Genomic DNA, 20,812 nt, shown 5'->3' on the forward strand with positions numbered 1-20,812 from the left:
AATCCAGTGTTAAGAAAATTCGTTGCAATTCACTTTTCTCCGGGACACAAAACATTTCGCATAACGTACACAATAACTGTTAACCATGACACGGGTCTGGGGTCACTGACCGATGCAAGCTGTCCTTGCGCGCTTAGAGTTGTTGATTTGATCAGTATAGTGATGACGTCATAGATTCGAATAATTTATTTAAAATAATATTATTTTGAATTTAAATACAGGAATTATGAAGATGCGGAGGTTCTCAAATAAATAAAATCGTTTAAAATTTTAATATTTACTGATAATTATTATAAAAGAGAACTTTGTTAATACGAAAAATAGACCTCTCGTCAACACTCGATGACCAGAGGTCGCAGCTTTCTTTTCATTGTTCCCGTTCACTTGCCTTGCCATGGGCTAACGTGTATTGGCATGAGCTGGGAGGATAGTGGGTGGTGGGTGGAAATTCTGGAGTTGGTCGATTTTAGGGGAAAAGGTCGATTTTGCGGGCTCGAAGGCTGACCGTCGGTGCATAGGAGTATTGAATCTTTCGCGCAAAATTGTTCTCTGGACCAATCTGACGGAAACTGCGTAGGAACACTCTGGAGATGGGTCAGATTCGCGGCTGAGCTCGAAAATATTGAAATTCCATCGATTTATTGGCTTTTTGGAGCATTCTTGTTAATACGAAAAATAGACCTCTCGTCAACACTCGATGACCAGAGGTCGCAGCTTTCTTTTCATTGTTCCCGTTTACTTGCCTTGCCATGTGCTAAAGTGTATTGGCATGAGCTGGGAGGATAGTGGGTGGTGGGTGGAAATTCTGGAGTTGGTGGATTTTAGGGGAAAAGGTCGATTTTGCGGGCTCGAAGGCTGACCGTCGGTGCATAGGAGTATTGAATCTTTCGCGCAAAATTGTTCTCTGGACCAATCTGACGGAAACTGTGTAGGAACACTCTGGAGATGGGTCAGATTCGCGGCTGAGCTCGAAAATGCCGAGATTCCATCGATCTATTGATTTTTCGGCGATTCTTGGTAATACGAAAAATAGACCTCTCGTCAACACTCGATGACCAGAGGTCGCAGCTTTCTTTTAATTGTTCCTATTTACTTGCCTTGCCATGGGCTAAAATGTATGAACATGAGCTGGGAGGATAGTGGGTGGTGGGTGGAAATTCTGGAGTTGGTGGATTTTAGGGGAAAAGGTCGATTTTGCGGGCTCGAAGGCTGACCGTCGGTGCATAGGAGTATTGAATCTTTCGCGCAAAATTGTTCTCTGGACCAATCTGACGGAAACTGTGTAGGAACACTCTGGAGATGGGTCAGATTCGCGGCTGAGCTCGAAAATGCCGAGATTCCATCGATCTATTGATTTTTCGGCGATTCTTGGTAATACGAAAAATAGACCTCTCGTCAACACTCGATGACCAGAGGTCGCAGCTTTCTTTTAATTGTTTCTATTTACTTGCCTTGCCATGGGCTAAAATGTATGAACATGAGCTGGGAGGATAGTGGGTGGTGGGTGGAAATTCTGGAGTTGGTCGATTTTAGGGGAAAAGGTCGATTTTGCGGGCTCGAAGGCTGACCGTCGGTGCATAGGAGTATTGAATCTTTCGCGCAAAATTGTTCTCTGGACCAATCTGACGGAAACTGCGTAGAAACAGTCTGGAGATGGGTCAGATTCGCGGCTGAGCTCGAAAATATTGAAATTCCATCGATTTATTGGCTTTTTGGAGCATTCTTGGTAATACGAAAAATAGACCTCTCGTCAACACTCGATGACCAGAGGTCGCAGCTTTCTTTTCATTGTTCCCGTTTACTTGCCTTGCCATGGGCTAAAATGTATGAGCCTGAGCTGGGAGGATAGTGGGTGGTGGGTGGAAATTCTGGAGTAGGTGGATTTTAGGGGAAAAGGTCGATTTTGCGGGCTCGAAGGCTGACCGTCGGTGCATAGGAGTATTGAATCTTTCGCGCAAAATTGTTCTCTGGACCAATCTGACGGAAACTGTGTAGGAACACTCTGGAGATGGGTCAGATTCGCGGCTGAGCTCGAAAATGCCGAGATTCCATCGATCTATTGATTTTTCGGCGATTCTTGGTAATACGAAAAATAGACCTCTCGTCAACACTCGATGACCAGAGGACGCAGCTTTGTTCTCGATATCTTCGTTTACTTGTCTTGCAATGTGCTAAGGAATATCAAAAAGAGCTGAATGGATTGTAATCGGAATATTTTTTAATTAATTTTTATTTTACATGTTAATAAATGCAATTAAGAATGATTTCTTATTGTTTTTACTGTATAATATTTTGTATAATTTATGCTTGATGCCTGTATATGAATGCTGTTTAATTTTGTTTAGTTGTAAATTATTTGGTAGTTGTTTTTCAAATTATTTCCGTTGGATCCTTTCTGGTAAATTTCTGTTATAGTGTTCGATGTTTAATGTACTTTACACCTCGTCAAACCGTCGGTATGGATAGACGTATTTAAAATTTTTGAAATAAATGTATTTTGTTTGTAGTGAAATATTAATGTATTGGTTATTTTCTAGATAATTTTGTTTCAAAGAAGCAATAGTGGACAATTGGAAGTACGTAATTAATGTTATTTATAATATTTCTTCTATATTCTTATTCTATTGTCTATTCTTTTCATTGTTATTTGAATTTCATTTTACTTTTGATTTCTGTAATTTTCGATTATTTGTGTTTCTATCTTTGATTTTTCTTTTATGTCTCTTGCATGTACTTATAGATTGTGTAGAAATGTATTTTGTTTATTCTTTATACATGCAAAAGAAGCTTTATATCCGTTGTTTTGTTATTATATATTTATGTTTCGTAATGTTTTGGTCGTTTGTTTTAGAAATAGTTCATGTTTTCGCTCAGAGATGGCGCTGTGATACTTCACTGATTTACAGCATTATTGGTACATATTATCAATAAAATTTAATTAATTATAGGTTTTTGTCGAGGCAAGGATAATCGGAATGAATGCCTGAGACATTTAAGTTTTATTAAAAGAATCGTTATTGATTGGCTTCAAAATTACGATCGAAAATGGAGAATAATACTGTTTTATCTGTCTATCGGTATTCACTTACCGACTTATCGACTTGTTGATTTAAATATCTATCCATCATTGTTTATTTGTAAAAATAACTCTTTTATATTTTTAATACATATTCTTTATTCTTTTAATATAATTTTACAATGTTTTTTTGCTTTTAGAATATCAAAATGGAATTACAATCCAGCCGGGAAGTTGTGGTGGTGGCGCCTTCCAGGGAGGAACGCCTCCACATTTTAGCCCTCCTGGGACTCCTCCTTCGGCGATTCGAGGCTGTCCGTGATAGTGGTTTGGACAGGTCGGTGAAACGTAGGGTTATACCCTGCAAAAGACGGAACACCGACCTGTTCCACATTGCGTTTGCGGCAGCGATCGAGTCGCAAAAGTATTTGGTTGCCGGTGTTGTAAGTATTTATTTAATACGATTCTTTATGCTTGTCATATTGGGCGTAATGAGTAATTAGATTATTAAAATTTAAATTGTTCTTTCTTTTCTTATAGGGTCCCATGAGCTTTCCCATGCGTAATCGCGTGGTGGCCGCGCGGTTATTTAACCGGTTTAAAGCAACAGGGAGAGAATGGGACAGCATCGGGAAGGTCTTTCGCTGCAGGCAGTCCTTCTTCGATTATGTTGTAAGATAATACAGATATTTATAATTGATTTGTATTTTTATCAATAATTGTGGGTGTTTTAAATTATATGTTTTTTTTGTTACAGCAATGTCTTATTAAAGACATATTGAAGGGAACTGTCGCAGCGAAAGACCTGCCGACATGCTTGCTGCCGTGGCTCTTAGCTACGGTAAGTTGTTAGTTCTGTTTCTTTTATAGTAGATTGATGTGTATAACAACAATTGTTTTTTCCTTTATTTTATAGAATTCCGCCATTGAGGAATGTATTTATTCCTTCACGTTTGCTCAACTGGCGGAATATCGTAGCTCTGAGTTTTGGAGCAGATATGTCGGCCCAAATGTCGAAGGAGGAGATGCTGATGAGGTGGAGTCGCCGAGGCCATCATCCGGTATGTTAAATTCTGAAAAAAGATATGATTATTAATATTATATAATGCTAAAAAAGTAAAATGTATGTTTTTAGTATTAGTATCGGAGATTCAGGCCGAAGGCGAGTCCCTCACAGCTTATGGTAAGTGAATATTTTTTGATGGGTGAAGATGTTATTATTTTATTAATTTCTTCTTATTGTTACAGATGAAAATAACCAGGAGGGAATTGTCATTGGGAATACTCCCCACTCTTCAGAGCGTAAGTACATATACTTGGTTAAAATTCTTCTTGAATTATGATTGTTATGTAAAATTGTTTTTATTTTCTTTCATTTTATAGATATGGACATGCCTGATTTGGAGTGTGGGGAGTCTTTCGATGTTACTTGTAAGTAGTATAATTTTTTATATGTTGAGTTTTCTTGTTGTGAATACTTGTTCAGTTTTCAATATACTGATTTTATGTATCCTTATTTCCCTTTAGTTTTCCATGATATCCAGATTTCCTCTATTATTCAAGGTAATTGTCTATATTTTTTATTTCTTTTTTTCTCATATTTTAATCTTTATTTTTGTTTTTATAGATTCTTGTATTGAGCCCTTTGTTTTGGGGGATGAAGAGCCACCTGTACCATCGGATCAGGTGCTTGGGGATGGAGAGCTAGGTAAGTTATTGTATCAGTGTCAATTGTAATTTTTTAATAAATCTATTTAGAAATAGATTCTTTTTTTACGTAGATATGTGTGTGGGGTGATACGATACTCTATTTGTATTTCGTTATTTAACATAATATAATTATAAATATTGTATCTTTTTCAGAAATATCAATATCATCTGAAGCTGTTCCCATCCCCAAGACTAGCCATCCGATGGTACAGATGCGGGCAAAAATTCGTAAGTTTGTAATATATAAATGAAATATTATGTACATTTTGTTTTTTAAAAATGTAATAAATGTTCTTTTTGTGCTTTGTAGAGGTGACAGATAGTTCGGAGGCCATCCCTCCTCCTCCACCCAAAAAAAGGAGGAGGCTTTATGGGGAAAGAAAATCAGGTAATTGTAATACAATTTGTATTATTTTTTCGTACTTTCGTTGCTTTTCTTATTACATATTTCTTTATTTTGTTTTAGACTTCGATGCGAATGGCGAACCTATTCGTAAGTTTTATTTTTCAAGTAGTAATTTTAATATCAAAATGTATTACATATTATATAAAATCTATCTGTATTTCAGCCTCTACATCGTTTACGCCAACGAGGTGGGAGAGCCTTCATGGGAAGGAGATGCAGGTTATTGGTAAGTGAAATTATTCATATTTAAATGTAGATTAAAGTAAAATTTTGTGTATTAATTGAAGTTTATTTTGATTATTTTAGGTTCTGAAAAATCTCCTTCCCATGAAGGTTCAGTGGAGCCAGGTAATATTACACTTTTGCAATGCGTGTAAGTTTTCGGAGTAATTGGGTTCTTAATATTTCATATTTCTCTTTCTCTATTTAGATTCTACATTACAAAAAACCAGGCGGGGGAGGAAGAGAGCTGCAGGTAAGATTGTACATTTAAAAACATATCACCTGTTTGTTCTTTTCAGTGATGTAGCATTTGTGTCTTAATTGTGAATGTTTCTTTTTGTTTATTTAGAGAAGGAAAAAACATCGCGCGGCTCAGGTCGGAAGAAAATGCGAAGTGGGCCTGCAAATGAAAGAGTAAGTTTTTTCGGTGAAATATATTGTCATATTTACTGATAAAAATGATTATGTTTTTCAGAATTATTTAATCACCAAATGGTGTAAGAAGCCGGAGCAGGAGAAGGAGGGAGGAGAAGGAGGACGAGGGAAAGGACGAGGGAAAGGACGTGGGAAAGGACGGGGAAGAGGGAAGCATTAGGAAGAAAGGAAGAAGGAAAGGGACAAGGAAAGGGATAAGGAAAAGGATAAGGAAAAGGACAAGGAAAGGGACAAGGAAAGGCTTTTTGTACATAATATAAATATATAGTGTTTTTATAATTAAATTATGTTTATTTACTGAAAACCTGGTTTCATTATCCTCTTTTAATTAAAAATAATATAATAAATAGAAATTAGTTACACTTTACATTAAATGAAAGATTTATTATTAAAAAATTTATTTTAAATATTATTTTCGTATAAATTATGATTTTAAAATATCTTTGAATGAGTGAAATTGGCTCACTTTGTAAATCCAGTGTTAAGAAGATTCGTTGCAATTCACTTTTCTCCGGGACATAAAACATTTCGCATAACGCACACAATAACTGTTAACCATGACACGGGTCTGGGGACACTGACCGATGCAAGCTGTCCTGGCGCGCTTAGAGTTGTTGATTTGATCAGTATAGTGATGACGTCATAGATTCGAATAATTTATTTAAAATAATATTATTTTGAATTTAAATACAGGAATTATGAAGATGCGGAGGTTCTCAAATAAATAAAATCGTTTAAAATTTTAATATTTACTGATAATTATTATAAAAGAGAACTTTGTTAATACGAAAAATAGACCTCTCGTCAACACTCGATGACCAGAGGTCGCAGCTTTCTTTTCATTGTTCCCGTTCACTTGCCTTGCCATGGGCTAACGTGTATTGGCATGAGCTGGGAGGATAGTGGGTGGTGGGTGGAAATTCTGGAGTTGGTGGATTTTAGGGGAAAAGGTCGATTTTGCGGGCTCGAAGGCTGACCGTCGGTGCATAGGAGTATTGAATCTTTCGCGCAAAATTGTTCTCTGGACCAATCTGACGGAAACTGCGTAGGAACACTCTGGAGATGGGTCAGATTCGCGGCTGAGCTCGAAAATATTGAAATTCCATCGATTTATTGGCTTTTTGGAGCATTCTTGTTAATACGAAAAATAGACCTCTCGTCAACACTCGATGACCAGAGGTCGCAGCTTTCTTTTCATTGTTCCCGTTTACTTGCCTTGCCATGTGCTAAAGTGTATTGGCATGAGCTGGGAGGATAGTGGGTGGTGGGTGGAATTTTCTTTAGAAACTTATTGAACCACCGGATAAGGTAGAATAATTACCATTGAGACTTTGCCGACAAAACAAGGATGTATTACTTTATAAGGCAGTTACGTAACAGATTCATATTCATGAAAATATGAAGAGGAAAAGGTGCAGCGGATATCAAAAGTGTTTAGATAGATTTTTGACTTTCGCTTTTAACTTTGTTGGTTTTATAATCATTACGAATAATATAAATGTCTCACGCTAATGTTTGATAATGGAACGTCCCAGTGTTATGTTCCATTGACCTTTTCTGTCGCAAATTAGATTTCTGATGGCGTGTTGGTGAGGTTTTTCTTTCGAGATAGTCTTTGAAATTGTGACTTTTAATGACAATTAGTCTTTGATGTAATTCGTAATAGAAGTAAATTGGATTGTTTTAGGTAGTTTTACTTTTTTATACGGTTTTCGGTCGAGGGTTTAGTTATCAGCATAGTCGGCATCCTCCCGGAAATGGCATTCTCGAAATGTCAATTTACTCGATTTTAACGCTAGAGTTAGTGGTCGCTGCCGCAAGAACGGCTCTTATCCCGGAATCGTGTTTTGGCCGAAGAATGGTCGGTAACTTTTCCGATTTTTTTCAGCAAAATGTGCACTATGTTCTTCTTTGGTATTCTCAATTCATTGATCAATATTAATTCCAGATTGCAAATAATATAGCTTCTGTGTTCTACATAGCAGGAAATTTAAACAATTTTCTTCAACTATACAGTCTTGAAGCCAATAAAATTCTGCAGGTTCTTCCTCCTGCACGTAAGCGCATCTTTAACCACTAGACTGCATTAGGATATGTACGATAGATCATTACAATTTTGATGAATATTCAACTGATATTTAAAATCACCTTACTTTATTTTTTTTCGAATTGAATCCTTAAAATCATTGTTAAATATTTTTAATCAATTGAATAAATATTGCAAAAACAATATTTCAACTATATCCTCGACATAATTTCAGTTCACTAAGAAAACGTTGTTGTGCTAACGTCATTTAATCGTTGCATCTAGAGAAAAAATCAATATTTAAAATACGTTAGAAAGATGTCATCAATTCTACTGTTTTATATGTTAGTTGTGGAGAAAGATGTCGCTTCATCAACGTTTAATACTTTAGATTAAAGATTTGTTCTTCGTGCCCGACAAAGATTTCATTTGAGGGACTAATTGTAATATTATACAGAAAGTGAATAAAAAACGCGTATGTAAAGTATCACAGATCTTTGCTTATTAAATTTACCCTACTACAATAGCTCAATTATCATAATTTACATAACTTTTCAAGAAAATCTTTAATGCACTCTATGAGCAATTTGACCCGGTATGATATTCCGGAGTAAATTTAAAATAAAAATAGGAATGAGAAGAAAGGATAGGAAGAAGACTACGCATCCAAAGTGGAATACGTAGATGGGTTAATTGATAATTTAAAGGAACAAGGTCACAGGATCGTATAGTACGATAGTGCTACAAGCACCGTATGTACAAAAGCACGGATACATAAGAGCACGGTCCTAGCTTCGATAGTTTGATAGGAAGCTGGAATCCCGGCTGGAAGCCCTGGCGCAGCTCGCGAGCTTATATACAATGGGAGCAAAATTTTACTAGCGAGAAACACTCCACGAGGCGGCCATCTGGCGGCGTTGAGCCAAAATGGGGAGTCTGGAATATAGAGACGGAATGTGCGCTAGAGCGAGGCGCAGCCCGACCTGGACCGGACTGACCCGCACCGCTCACACCAACACATCTCCGATTCCTAAGCACTCCGATATAATTATTTTGTATTTTCCCACACACCGTACCTGCAAATATAAAATAAAAGAATTTTTTAATATTTAAAACAATATAAATATTATATCAATAATCTAAGGTGTATTGACATGCTAACATATGATTGATTTTACACTGAGATATTCCTGCGCTTGATCAATTAAAAAACGTTTTCTTGGTATACACTTTACAAAGCTGATTTTAATTAAATAAGATTATACTGTGACTTCTAATATCATCCATATCTTCAAATAGCGTAATAGATATAGTGTTAAAGTTAGCCAGGTACTAAGGTATTAAATTAAAATCTTAAAAAATAAATATCCAGTTATTTCAGTCCTGTTTTATCTATTCCCAATTTTAATGGTGCAGAAACAGTCATTTTAAAGTGTTTTAACCGACTCTTTTTCCAAAAAAATCTATTATTCTTCTAAGTTATTTTAATGCAATTTTTGAGGTATACAAAACAAGTATTGCTTCTCATAATTTCAAAATGTGGCTATTTCCATGCAACAGATCCCCGACAAATAACTGTTTTGTTATTATTATATTTTTTTTTTTGAAATTTAAAATTTTGCCACTAAAAATATATACTTGTCTAACATTTTGATTTCACTAATTTTTTCTATTCGAATATTTTAATTATCTTACTACATTATTTACGTTAAATTATTTTTGTACTTGCCTCATTTTTTACAGGCGAAGTTTGTTTTTCTATAGGATTTAGACTATCACAATTGGATAAAAGATAAGACAACCCACATTTGGTTTAGAAAAAAAAGCTTACAGTTTGCAAAACTATAAGCAGCAAATTGGTTTTATAAAACACACTAAACCTTTTCGGGGTTACTAATAATTTTACATATTACAGTCTTGCCCTCGAAAAAATGACTAGATTATTAAAATTTCTTTATGTAAAAATATACGCTCATATAATTTAAATTTTTTTGTATGGAGGATATACACCTAGAAAAATACCAAACAAGTTTTTTGCTGATAAAAGTATATATTTAAATACAACAGTGGATTACTTATAAATATGAATGTATAAGAATAAAAAATTGTTACCGGCATAACTACTGTCAGTTATTCAGGTACTTTGTCACAACAAACTTAAAAATATTCTTAATTTTGTAAGCGTCGTTATCGCCAAGCTTAGAATTTCGTCTTATATACCACCAGAAAGATAGTTATCTCAAAACAATCCCTTCCCCATACAAAGCTAGGCCAAGGTTTAGTATAATATGTTTGCCAAAACAGTAGTGAACACACTCAATGCTTAGCTTTAACGCCGCTCAACTATAAAATTACCTTATACATAATTAAAGTTTCCATTATTATATTATAGGAGACGAGAAAAGAGAAAAGCTAGATGGGTCATATGAACACGTGATAGGTGAAGAGTACGCAAGCCTACTCTCAACACGACTACTAGTCTTGAATCTTTTTAGCTCTCAAATTCAGTTGGGTCATTTGTAAAACATAATTCAAAAAGGTTAATAATGAGCACCAGCACAAAAATGTGCAATTAGATTTCATCCAAAAGATAAAAAAAGTTTTTACATATATGATGAAGACACAAGATACCTAACAGCATTGTCTAATCTGCTTAACATTGTTATTTTTCTAATTAGGAACTATTTCACCATTTTTTCCACCAGTGTGAAGGATTAATGTAGCAATAGAGTAATCTAAATTCTCCAATTTCTGTTACAAGTTGAGGTTATCAGTTGTACCTAACAATGAATGTCTATGAGTTGATATGTGCATCCGTAAACTGTTTATATCTGATAAAGTCCAACTCATACTTTTTGCAAGAATATCTAATTTACTTCAGTAAAGTACTCTAATATCAATTCTTGAACTGTATGTGAATCACATTCCACTATTCTGCTTCCTTCACTAAATGTGATTTCATTCTTCCCCAAGAATTAAACCACTATAATCACATTTCAGTTTAAGATGCTTCTTTATTTGTTTCTAGTGAATTCCTTTTGGAAACTTGGTTTGTAACTTTAGAATGAACAGATTGGCCTTGACAATACCAATGTGGAAAAATCTTTTAAACTGACTCGTAAGAAAAATATTGTTTGAAACTAGTCGGTAGTCCTTTCAACTGAGTCGTCAACGTATCAAATTGTTCCTTCACTTATTTCTAGATTGAACGAACAATGAAGCCTCATCTCGAAATTCGTCAATTTGAGACCTCACGATTCTTGATAACACCGAACGAACAAGTTTAAAATCTTTTGGAATTTTCTTGAATAAAAATCTTGCAATCCACTCTTGACATTTGGCGGGCGCTATCTGTTCTTCATATTCCAAAGTATTCTTGCTCTTAGAAACACCATCTTTTTCTCCTTCGTTTTGATAAATTTGCTCCGGCACAGATGCAAATTCTGTGAAGATTCGTCTAGAGACACTGGTTATCTTCCGGAAGTTTCGTTTCTTCACAAACATTCAAGGTTCATGTTGTTCTTGTCTCAATTATTTTATTTTGAACAGAAGCAATTTGCATGCGTATTTCTCTATCCTTTCGTTGGACAATTTCGTTAATTAAGACCCATTCTCTTTCGATATTATCCAAATCTACCCACGATGGTGGAAACGGGAATTTGTTACACTCAAGGAACTTATGACCTTCGCCATAAATATCCATCCGTTCCTCCCACGATCTTATATTTTTTTTTAAAAAATTAATGTAAGTTATAAATCTTATATTATTCAATCCAATTGCATTTTTGTTTGATTGCTGTTGTAAAATGTTTCGGTATTTTAATAGCTGGTCACTGAAGGTTGATATTTCATTACCCAAAAACATTCCAAACATACATAAAATTTCCTTGTGCAAAGAATCGTGTTTAAGAGAGATTTTACTCTGTACTTTTGCAAAATTAATAATGACAGGACCAAATTGTCGTTTAGTACTAAAAGTATCGAAGGTAAGCTTGGAATTTTTAATGTTGTTTAAACAACTCATCCATAAATTAATATCTTTGCCAAGTTTCCTGTAAAGATTATTATCAGGCTGAAGATCCAAGAGAGCTTGATAACGTAGCCATTCATCAACATAATTAGCGATGTCCTTTATTTTCGATTCAACAACCTCGTAAGTTTCTTCCAAAGATTGTTTTCCACCTGGTAATTTTGTTAGTAAGTTCCTGTACGTTCCAGGTTCTTGTTTATCCAAACTTAGTTGGTATCTCGTACTTTGAAGACGAACTTGGGAAGTGACGATAGCTTGCCAAGCAAAAAATTGCTCCATTATCTGGAATCTGGTATCTTCGATGCTCGGATGCAGATACATTTTCTGATTCGTGATTCTCATTTCGTGAATTTGGCTCTGTATCTTGGGATGCCCACCAGATTTGTGTTCCGAATGGTGGTTTGTGGCATCCGTGTTTATACTGAAATCGATTTCTTTATTTTGTCCTGTAAGGACGTTTTTCCAGGCCTTGATACCAGCTTCCAGCCTTGCAGCTAGAATTTTATCAACCTCTTCATCCAATCTGGCGACCCAAATGTGCAAATTTGAATAATTTTTTAAAGAAAGCTCATCGACAGATTTTTGAATCTTCTTAAAAATGCCTGCGAATGTCTTGAATGAATAAGGACAGGTCTCCAAAGATCGAACATCCAAGTCCAGCTGTTCCTCGAGTACCAAGAGATCCTCTACTTTTTCTTGGAAAGACACTATTGTATCGGAAAGTTTCTCGACATATTGGTCAAGCCTAAAACTTAACCAGACCATAGTGATACCCTAAAAACGAAAATTTAAAATATTTATCCGAGTAAAATTTGTTGATTAAAAAAATTATTTAACTCACCTCGGAAACGAGAGTCGAAATATTTGTACGCATTCCAGCCACTAGTGGAATAATACTGGCCTTGTTTGTGATCTATAAAACATCAATTTCGTTTCAAAATTTGTGTAAAAATAACTGATAAACCATCGGGAAACAAATATACAACATAAACTTCAACTTGTCATTAAAAAAATAATGGAACTACAAAATACAAAATGATGAGTCCCTTTATAATAAAAAGATTATTGATTACAAATTCTGGGCAGGTAACATCAGATTTAAGTAATTGGGCTTTTGTAAGCAGGCTACTAATATGAACTCTATACTTGGAGGAAAGGAGATAATGAAGAAAAAATAAACTTGTAAAATTTGCTACATCGACTAAGCAGGCAGACAATGACTGCAAGTTTGGGTAAGATGCATTATATTCCTAGAAGCTTCGAAATCGACCATTAATGCGGGACAGTGGAAATTCCGATTGATAAGCTAAAATATTGGAGATCCATGGGATTAGATTCTTAATTAACCTAGTTTGCATCTGAAACCTGTCACTATCCCAAATACTGTTTTTTTTCGCTATTAACCGTAATAAATATATGACTATCTTTCTATGTTATCTATTAGATATGAATTTTGTTAGTTTGTAGCAAAAGAAAATGTAAAATTCACCTTTTCCAAAGTCCTTTCGTAAATCTTGATGGTCTCAATGAGGCTGATGGCAAATGGATAAACTTGACTGGCCTGATGAGTATTTTTTATGATATCTTGTGGCATACTAAACCCTAGGTTTGTTAAACTTCTCACTTCTTTCATAAGAGTGATAATCCCTGGCAGAAAATTTACTTTTAATTTCAATACGCTTCCACCTCGGCCCGTTCTGGAACGAACACTCTCTATGGTGAAAATGCATCCAGATGTATCAAGATTCTGTTGCTGCACTTTTCTAGTCCAATCATCAAAGGTTTCCTGCGTAGATAATTTCATCCTAAAACTATCCCCTTCTGCTTTCAACTTCCGTCCTTCAATAAGATTTTCCCATCCCTTTCCTGACCAAAGTGAAGTAAATAAAAAGAAAAATTAATCAGAGTCGCGCGCGCGCAAATTTGTAAGTTAACGAAATAAGACAAAAGAATTTCGAGGAAAATTACCTAAAACATCTTCCACGCGTTTTAAATACATCGTTAACTGATAGTCAAACTGCTTAACCCAAATGATGTATCCAGCAACAGGTGGTAAGTCCCTGACTAAACTCATCTTACAACATTTGCTACTTGCATATTGGGCCTTGAATTTTTCGTGAAGAACCTCAATGTCCTCCTTCACTCTTTGTATGAGTTGAGTCCGGTATTCTCTAACAGTTCCTAGAATGTATGGTCGAACGGATAAGGGTGCATTAAAATGGAAAAATATACGCAACATTTCGTTAGCATTTTTAGCAGTTCCTAATTGATCTCTCAAATGCGCCGTTATTCTTTTCTCGACCCTTTCGATACGTTCTTCGTATCGATTAACAGCAGCATCCCAGGAATCCAGACCTTCCTTCGTAATATCAAGGCAATCCACCTCTTTTACGTTCTCGTAAGCTACATTAACTTCGCTAATAGCACTCGCATCAGCTGCGTAAAGAGCACATTCAACTTTGGTATTGTTGTTGTTCCCACTTTCCGAGCTATTACTGTTTTGCCGGACGGTTGGTCTAAGCATACGACCTATAGCAGTTCTTAACAGTTCGTGCTCTCTCCTGAAACGTCTCATGTGCTCCATTCGAATCTGGAGTTTCTTGTGAGCTGGAAAAACTTGCCAAACCATTTTCATATGCTCCTCCCGTTTCTTCTTCGCAACGTCTCTCAATAATCCTACAAACTTGTCACATTCATCATCCCACGTTGTAAACACATCGAAGCATTGGCTCATGACTTTTTCGAAATCGTCAAAAGGAATGTGCATCGGTCTTCGTGATCCTAGAGCCTTTAATAGCTGCTGTCCTAGGTCTCTTGAAATAGCTTCTACCAATCTTAAAACTCGATGAATCGGATATTTGGTGCTTCGAATCTTTCTCAAGTGAGTGAAAATCAGTTTAATACTTGCACTAATTCTCTCGAAGTCTGTTGCTAATAGCAAGTCAATTATCGGAAAATCTTTTATAAGAGGAAGATAATCGTTTACAGTGGCCAGGGCTTGTCTCAATCCTGTATCTGTATCAAAGTAGACAATTGCATGAAAGCGTTTTCCATGCTTCAGGATATCCAGAGTCAACGTAATTTCAATACTTTCTGTCTTTTCTTGAATATGATAAAGCGCTCTTTTCAAACTTAGCCAGAAGGAAATTTCTTGCAGTGTAGTTCCAGATTCTACGTCCCAATTTAATATTGTTACCTAAAAAAATAATTTTTCATATATATATATTTAATTGAATTTAGATTGAAATAGCAAGAATTACCTTCTGGATTTCTTTAACCCATTTATTGACTCCATTCTGTAGCTGATTCAAGAAAGTTGAATCTTCCACTTTAACACAAAAGTCAGCTTCTTTCGGCTTCCTCTTTTCCTCTGAGCATTGCTTAACTATTTGAGCTACAACTGGATGTACAGGCAACAAAATTTCTGGTATATTTATATTTTGCTGTAAATGCAATAGTCCCATTTCCAATTCTGCAATCGCTTTCTCTACAAATGGTGCCACTTTGTTACCATCCCCATCAGCACGATCAGTCTCTTTTACATAACTTTTAAAATAAGGTGCCATGGCTTTGCTGATTGCATGTAACGTTTCATAAGGTGATGTGTCTGCAAAAGTAACAAGTCTTAACTGCGAATGTATAGATTTATCTGCTTCCACAATGGTTCCAATTTTAGTTAGAACTAAGGAAGACACTTTAGGATTTGTAAAATGTATCTCATTTGAAATGTAGTATACAAAATTATTATTTTCTTCATCTGTCTCTCCACTGTCATCCTCTGAAAAAAGAAATGCTTTTATTAGATTTGCTTTCCTTAAAAAAAGAAAGAAAAAACAATCTGAAATCAATACTTCAAAAAAAGAATATTTTTTGTCAAGAAATATTAACAAAATAAAACTCTATGAATTACTGCATTGATTTACTTTGTTAACTGAAATATTTCAGTCATTAAATTCAAATTGGAATCTCTAAAAATAAATGAATTAATATTGCTACGATCAAAATGCATAAAAGGACTCATCAAATGATTTGGGAATTGAGAATCAGTTTTACCATAACTTCATTAATCCTATCGGTTAAATAAAGAAGGGGGGGGAGGGGCAGAAGATGACATTTTTTGACTATATTGATTTTGACATGAGAAACCCAATGAAAAAGTTTATTATTAGATGCTAGGTAATTTATAATAGTATATGCACATTTCCTGTTCGATTCAGGAGGAGAGTGGGGCAAAACGATTCCACTAAAGAAAAATCCATCGCAGAGCTGCTATTATCAATATTAAAATAAAAAAATTTGGTGTAATGAATATCATATATTGCTTTACATTTTGAAGTAATCGCCAAAATTAAATTGTTAAAGATGCTCTGTAGTTACAAATTTAAAGTAAACTTAACTAAAAGATCATTTTACCCCACGAGTAAGGATAAAATAATCTCATGCCAAATAATTTAAATTATGATCTTATAACTATAGATACAATAGAAAAAAGTTATAAAATTTTCAAATAAAAAGGTTGAGAAGCATATTTTAGTGCTAACATTCTGTTCTTTTTTTTATGAAAAAACACGTGCTATTCAAGTATATATTTGCTTCAGAATGAAAAGAGTAAAAAAAGTACATACATTGGATCTAATCTTCTGCATAAATGTTGTTTTTAAACCGTTTGTCGTTTATAAAATTCACTTTGGTCACGATCATTATCATTACTACATTTTGAGTCACGGTCTGTTTTTTACACCGATAAATCGACTAAGGAATTGTTTTGGCCCATTTTCCCTTGTAATGTGAATAATAATGACCTCCTCTTCGTCCAAAAAGCGAAAAGGGGTCGCGTTGACCAAAAGTAATCGAAAGAGATTATTCAACAAGAAAAAAATAAAGGAGCGTGACGATACCTTTTGCAGAACTTCTTTGGATGTAGAGTGCGCAGACCTGGGAGTCACTAAGGAACTTTCGGACAGATTCTTGATTTTTTTGATCCTCCAAGGCCAAATTGAAACCTGAAGGAACTGTATCTTCGCCAGGCAAATGTATGTCCACCGCTTTCCTCAGGTAATTCGCGAATTGCGAATACTCCACTGTCTCTATGATTGCCACATTCTGGGATTTCGAGGGAGGTTCCCCGAACCCGACCAACGAGTCTCTCATGTTTCCTTCTTTCCTTGATTAACGATTAATGCCGTCAAATTTTCGGTCTCTTCATTCAAGGCTAACCTGGCTTTCCTCATCTACTTCTTTCACTGCATCTTCGTCAATAATTTAGAGACAGCATTATAACTCGTAACCTGCGGGAAAATTGTTCCTTTAATTTCATTCAGTATTTTATATATAAATTTACAATTGCGTGTTCAATTTATAGAACTCAAGATGACCTTCGTGTACCCTTCAGCGTACCTCTCAAGGTTTAATTAATATATTCATTGATTAAAGTTTTAAACACATGATAAAAATAAATATCTATCGCGTCTTTTCTTGACTCGCTTAGTTTTCGAAAAAAAAAACAGCATTATTCTAAACACCTTGTTATATGTGTATATAACGATAATATTGGAACACTATTATTGATTCGCGAAAATGCTGGATCAAAAACGAAATATATCGAAATGCACTTAGATCTGGTAGGACCTTCGAAAGACTCGTTGATTATTATTATCCGATAATATTACTTTTTTATATGATTTCTGTTTATTGCAATGTGTATAAGTAATTCCATAAGCTGTTCACGGTAATCAATTGGATAGGCATTTTTGAACTGACTGTCAAACAGGATATTTGGCAAAAAAGGGATGTTATATTTATCTTGAATTTGAGTATCTGCACTGGTGCGCACTGAATATATCTCTATCTTTGTATTATTAATGCGAAGGCAGAAAATAGATATATACTTAGTGTACACTAGCGCAGTAAGGCAATTTTGTAATTTTTATCGACAAATTTCGGTATCGTTAAGGCGAAGCTACGGGCAAATATCGGTACGTGTAATGAAAATTATGTATCTATATATATCGATTTCAGTCTATACTGATATCGAAAATTTTCGTTAAAAAGTAGTTACAGAGTACGGCGTCAAGTACCCTAATACGCGATAAACATAGTATGAAATAGAGGTCGTCGCTTATGCTCTATGTTGACAGACACGCAAATAAATATTCACACAAAACTTTTGGAAAATTTGTTTATACAATATAAACTATAATCCGAAAGATTGATAAGAGATAATCTCCTCGATCTTACTTATGAGTCTTAGCAATAGTGAATCCTCTTTTCTGATGGCTGCTTCACTGTAAATCTATTTACACACACACATCCGTTGATTTCCACCGAATGCACTGGTACACTGTGACACACGCTAGTTTACCCGACTCAATATGATCAATCACTGATTACTGTCTTACTAATTGGCCCAACAACACGCTATGACCAGGCTCTTAATTTCCTGCACATTTCGGTCACTTTCCGAGACCGATGCTGAGATACCCCTCACGAGTCACGATTCACGACTAATACATTGCAACTGACGACGCATTGTAATTGTAAACACCGCGTGATATTCAGCTGAAATCCAGGTACGGCTCAACAAAAAGGTATTAAAAGTGGTGCCCCCACGAGATATTTGTGATGATTAAATTATAATTTGTTTTACACAATTTTAATTTTTTAAACCATCAACAAATTATTCGAAATATTCAATAGGTTTCCACATATATTTAAGAGGTACATATATGCTATTGCAGGTGCTTTTTTTTAGAGTGGAGTAAGCCTATTGTGGATACCTCTTTAAAAAGAACGCATTAACAATAGTACATCTAGGTGATGTGGATACTTGTAAACATTTCAAGCTCGCACCGACCGCTATCAGAGGAGCAGTAAAATGTCAACAAATTGGAGCGTCACATTCCACGCTTTGTTTACTATAGTACATCGCACATTAAATTATGCTTCATAATAAGTACTAATTATTAGTTTATAACAGTGATATAAGAAAGCGAAAAATCCACAATTCTTCCAATCTCTAAAATGTTGAGTCTTTGAAAAAAGAAAATGTGCAAGAAAAACTAATTAGTAGTGTATTCGCATATGATGCGATCCATGAAAATTCGCTCTCCTTTTTTTGTAATATTGTTTAATGCATGCTCTCATATTGCATATTTTGTATCATACCGATATATTAAAATAAAAGAAGGACTTTTAACTTTTTGACGCGTCACATTGCTCTATATGAATACAGCTTTCTATAATTTTATACGTTTTCAAATAAACTCTTCTGTATGTGTTACTCTTGAGGTACTAATAAAGTTTAATGTTAAAAATAGGTTATTACTGTAGTTTGTATAACATATAAACTTGATGAATTGTATAAAACATATAATACAAAGTTTTAAGTGCAAATTTAAACTTTATGAATTACGTCGAATTTTTTAAGTTATATTAAAAGAGAGGGATACATACGTTGGAGTGTAAAAAATATTTGTTTGTTTATCATATAATTCACAAGTCAAATAAGAGTTCTCCCTGTGTGTAAGTCCACGAATTCTTTTTATCAATTTATATGGATGATCGTTACCTTATCTGCAAGCTCTAATTCGGGTTTTTGAAGTTTTCAAATATGGCTAGGATGAATAGAATTCCGAACAGCTCTCCAAATGTAGCAAATACATTGTATATATGAACACATATGTATATGGTGAAAAGGCGGGTAGCTATACAGATGACTGGTAATCCCGAACATGTATTATTAAAATATATACATTTATTCGCATATTTCATATTGATTGGAAAACAAAATGATCTAATTCATAAATGTACAGTTAATAGTCGGTGTTGTTATATTCTAATAATACAGAATTTGTATAGGTGCATCTTTGAAGCTACAGCTACATTCTTCGTCATGTGTACACATGTCCAGACACGTTAACTCTTTTTACTTTAAACTTTTATTTATTTTGTTGATATTTTCCTTTAATTTACTTCATTTAGTCTGAATCTTAAATTTGCTTTACCACACACAATGAAAATACTACTGACGGGATCCCTCACGCGTGCTTTACCGACAGTACAAGTCAATAAACAATTCGTTTAATAAAAGTAAAATGCGAAGCAAATTGCAAAAACGGGCTTCTTTATGACAAGGTGCCAATTCTAACGAGTCAATCGAGCTTAAAAAACTCAAATCGGATGAAGAATAACGCTGTACCACTGGTCCCGCGTTATTCTTCCTCCGATTTGAGTTTTTTAAGCTCGATTGACTCGTTAGAATTGGCACCTTGTCATAAAGAAGCCCGTTTTTGCAATTTGCTTCGCATTTTACTTTTATTAAACGAATTGTTTATTAACTTGTACTGTCGGTAAAGCACGCGTGAGGGATCCCGTTAACCCGCCAATAGGCGCGTGCTTTTTTTTTACGTAGATAGGCGCGTGGGGTGCCACGGACACCCCATTTGTTTTTCGTTATTAGACGTAAAATATTTACAAATACAGATTTATTTTTCAATAAATATCATCTATGCGAAGTTCCCTTTGGTATACAATAGCAATTGCATTTCTTTACATTATTTGTATTAATTAAACGCTAATATTTTTAAGTGACTGCACAAATTTTTCGCTACGTTACCAATAGATTTCTATTTTTGGGGTGTTCTGAACACCCCGCGCGCCCATTGCCGGGTTAAGACCGACTTAAGCATAGGTTATCTTTTTCTATTATTGTTAGGTGAAAAAGGACAATCGATACTTTAAGTCAGACTTAAATATAAGCAACGACTATGAATACCGGCCTCAGTCTCGAAAAATTTTATTCAGATAATTATGCCCTCGCGCCATCTGTCGAAACTGATGCGAAGCTTATTGATTTAGTTTCGAATAGGGCAAAGCAGGTCTCCATCAGATAAGAGTTACAATCGTTACGGTAGTATAGAAAATGGCCAAATGATAATATGACCAAATGATATTTTCGCCAAAAAACGC

General features: G+C 34.9%; 1 protein-coding gene across 2 annotated transcripts; it reads right to left on the reverse strand.

Moving 5' to 3' along the window:
- Window positions 1–9,853: 9,853 nt before the first annotated feature.
- On the reverse strand, window positions 9,854–18,391 carry LOC136775489 (dynein heavy chain, cytoplasmic-like). Of its 2 annotated transcripts, none has more exons than XM_066730315.1 (7): window positions 18,083–18,391; window positions 16,744–17,133; window positions 15,106–15,623; window positions 13,814–15,041; window positions 13,335–13,711; window positions 12,687–12,758; window positions 9,854–12,619 (listed from the first exon to the last, which is right to left on the reverse strand). In XM_066730315.1, the coding sequence occupies exons 2-7, from the start codon at window positions 16,994–16,996 to the stop codon at window positions 11,327–11,329; spliced, it is 3,741 nt and encodes a 1,246-aa protein (XP_066586412.1). In that variant the 5' UTR covers window positions 16,997–17,133; window positions 18,083–18,391; the 3' UTR covers window positions 9,854–11,326. The 2 variants fall into 2 exon arrangements, with proteins under 2 accessions (XP_066586412.1, XP_066586421.1); XM_066730324.1 differs by lacking the exon at window positions 18,083–18,391 and having other exon boundaries at window positions 15,106–15,452; window positions 15,583–15,623; window positions 16,744–16,810.
- Window positions 18,392–20,812: the final 2,421 nt, after the last annotated feature.

Source organism: Prorops nasuta, unplaced genomic scaffold, assembly GCF_024137725.1.
Source record: "Prorops nasuta isolate Cenicafe-Biocafe unplaced genomic scaffold, Cenicafe_Pnas_1.2 PNAS00002, whole genome shotgun sequence".
Lineage (NCBI taxonomy): Eukaryota > Metazoa > Arthropoda > Insecta > Hymenoptera > Bethylidae > Prorops > Prorops nasuta.

Excerpts from the sequence above, each read along its gene's own strand:
- LOC136775489 (XM_066730315.1), bottom strand. The coding sequence starts at position 16,996 with ATGAGAGACTCGTTGGTCGGGTTCGGGGAACCTCCCTCGAAATCCCAG. Across the intron at positions 15,042-15,105 it reads GGGTTAAAGAAATCCAGAAG|GTAACAATATTAAATTGGGA; the intron begins GTAATTCTTGCT and ends TTATTTTTTTAG. Across the intron at positions 12,759-13,334 it reads ACGAAAGGACTTTGGAAAAG|ATCACAAACAAGGCCAGTAT; the intron begins GTGAATTTTACA and ends GATGTTTTATAG.